The sequence below is a fragment of the Gossypium hirsutum genome, chromosome D12 (assembly GCF_007990345.1).
Source record: "Gossypium hirsutum isolate 1008001.06 chromosome D12, Gossypium_hirsutum_v2.1, whole genome shotgun sequence".
NCBI classification, from domain to species: Eukaryota; Viridiplantae; Streptophyta; class Magnoliopsida; order Malvales; family Malvaceae; genus Gossypium; species Gossypium hirsutum.
The window spans coordinates 5,449,861-5,452,574 of NC_053448.1; the positions used below are offsets into that span (position 1 = coordinate 5,449,861).

Sequence of the window (2,714 nt, forward strand, 5' to 3'; positions counted from 1 at the left end):
TATCTTCCATGTGATATACTAACGGGCATGGAGTTTTTAATTTTTAGCAAGTCTTCCATTGTCTTCAGTGGGACAAGAGGAATCCTAGCAGTTCACATATTCATAAAAATGTTTCATGCGATATTCCAAGATACCAGTTGTGATGATGAGGCTCTATAATTCAAGTTGAGGAAAATTAAAGGTAGGTTTAAGTTACTGGGATTTGGGTGTAAGTTTTGGATATTAGCATGTGTTGGATAAAAGTATTTTTCAAGTTTTTTCTTGTTCGTGGTTGAATATGTTTGAAGTAAAAACTTACTGCAACCATTTTGGAAATATAACTAAGTGATTTCATAAGAGGTAGAATTTTGAGAAAGAAGATTGTATAATCTTTTTATTTCTTTTCTATTGTATAACCTCTGTAAAATTACAATATATATGTACAACTGCGATGCCAATATTTAAAGGCTAATGATATTAAGAACAATAACTCTAGTTTTGATCATACATCTGGAGAAGGTTTCAAGGCCTTCTTCAAGATCTTGGATGCTCAACTCTGAGCTTTGAAGCTCCTTTTGCACGTTCTCGACATGCTTCATGTTTTCAGATTTGATGCAGGAACGCACTGGAGCTTCAGCACTCAAAAATTTATTTGCTTTCTGTTCTTCCTCGCACATTACTTTCTTCTGGTGCATTAGCTTCAAAACCAGCGACCAACGGCTCGATTTTGATTCTGCCTCTGGCCCTGAAATAAAGGACAATACGGATTCTAGCACGCTGATGGTAACTGCTTCTACATCTCTTAAGACGCTAATCACAGCTCCATTCTCGCCAGGAGTATTGAGTTTATTCTGTATATGCTTCAAGTTCTTTAAGGCCTTGCAGATTGCCTTTTTCATGGCTTTTGTTGAAGTTGGCTTCCATGCAGGACAAGAAGTAGCACAAGGAGTAGACCATGTAGCTCAAGCCATACATGTTGCAGCTAGAGCTTATGCTGTTGATTTTGTTACTTCAAGGAAATATTGTGTTACTTAGTTAGATTTGAACTAAGCTGGTAACATATTTGATGTAATAAGGTGCTGATGGATTGATAAGTTAGCTTTACTATGTGTGCAAGTTATGTTTATCAATTACTAGGTTACTTAGTGGTGTTAGGCAAATGTTTAGGTGACATTTGCTTATTTTGACCAGCTTATTTACTGGTATATGTAATGATTTTATGCCTCAATTCTTTTGTAATGAATTCTTTTAGAAATTCTTCTTAATTCTCTGGTTTTTGCTCAAGTTCTTAAGCTGATATTGAATGTTTTCCTCAGAAAGACATCGAGCCTTCTGGCTCAAGATTCTGTCAAATTTCTCATTCTGTTCTCTTAGTTCTAACAATTGGTATCAAGAGCTCATTTCTTAATGGACTTGTCATTTTTTTCAATCCTCAAAATCATGTCTTCATCTGGTTTCTCTCCAACTCCACCACTAGTGTTCAATGGTGAAGGCTACCACATTTAGATAGTGAAAATGAAGACCTACCTATAGGCATTTGATTTATGGGAGGTTGTCAACTCGAATGTTGAACCACTACCTTTGAGAGCCAACCCCACTATGGCTCAGATCAGGCAACACTCTGATGATAGAGCCAAGAGATACAAAGCAATGTCATGCATCCAAAACAGTGTGTCAGACTTGATCTTCATAAGGATCATGGCTTATGAGTCTCCAAAACAGGCCTCGGATAAGCTCAAGGAAGAGTTTTAAAGGACTGAAAGAACGAGATAGCAAAAATGTTGAATTTAAGAAGAGATTTTGAAAATTTGAAGATGAAGGAAGAAGAAACAGTAAAAGAATACTCAGACAGGATCATGCTTACTGTGAATAGCATCAAATTGCTTGGGGACCAGTTTAGTGAAGCAAGAATAGTTGAAAAGGTTATTGTAACCTTACCTGAAAGATATAAAGTTCAAATCTCTTCCATTAAAGACTTAAGAGATCTATCAAGCATTACTTTGACTGAGCTGATCAATGCTCTTTATGCTTAAGAGCAAAGCATAGGTAGCAGAAAGGAAGAGCATCAAGAAGGTGCCTTCTAAGCCAAGAGCAGACCAACCTCAAGCTCCTCTAGCTATAAAGGGAAGAAGACTTGGTCAGATAAGCCTAGAAGAGATGGAGGAAGAAGAAAATATCCACCTTGCCCACACTGTAGAAGCCTCAATCATTTAGAAGCAAACTGCTGGTTCAAACCTGATATGCAGTGTAAGATCTGCAAGTAGATGGGCCATGTTGAGAAAGTGTGCAAAAATAAGGCAAAGGAGAAGCAAAACCAGCCTCAGCAGCCTAGAGCTAAACCTCAAGTGGTCCAAGAAGGTTGTGAACAAGAAAAGCAAGTCTTTGCAGTTTCTTGCTCAGCTGCCAGAAGAAAAGCCAAGAAAGTGTGGCTGATTGACAGTGATTGCACAAACCACATGACTCATGATGCAGCTATTTTCAAGAACTTAGAAAAAAGCTTCAACACAAGAGTAAAAGTTGGCAATGGACACTACATCAAAACAGAAGGCAAGGGAGATGTACTGATTGACACTCCTACAGGTACCAAACTAGTTACTAATGTTTTGTTTGTGCCTGAAATTGATAAAAATTTGCTAAGTATAGCTCAATTTCTTGAAAAAGGATACTCAGTAGTGTTTAAAGACAAAGAGTGCCTAATCAGTGATCCAAGTGGATCCAAACTCATGTCAGTGACC

General features: G+C 37.6%; 1 protein-coding gene across 1 annotated transcript; it reads right to left on the reverse strand.

Moving 5' to 3' along the window:
• Positions 1–440: 440 nt before the first annotated feature.
• LOC107940556 (uncharacterized) lies at positions 441–878 on the reverse strand. Its single transcript, XM_016874006.1, has one exon. The coding sequence runs from the start codon at positions 876–878 to the stop codon at positions 441–443; it is 438 nt and encodes a 145-aa protein (XP_016729495.1).
• Positions 879–2,714: the final 1,836 nt, after the last annotated feature.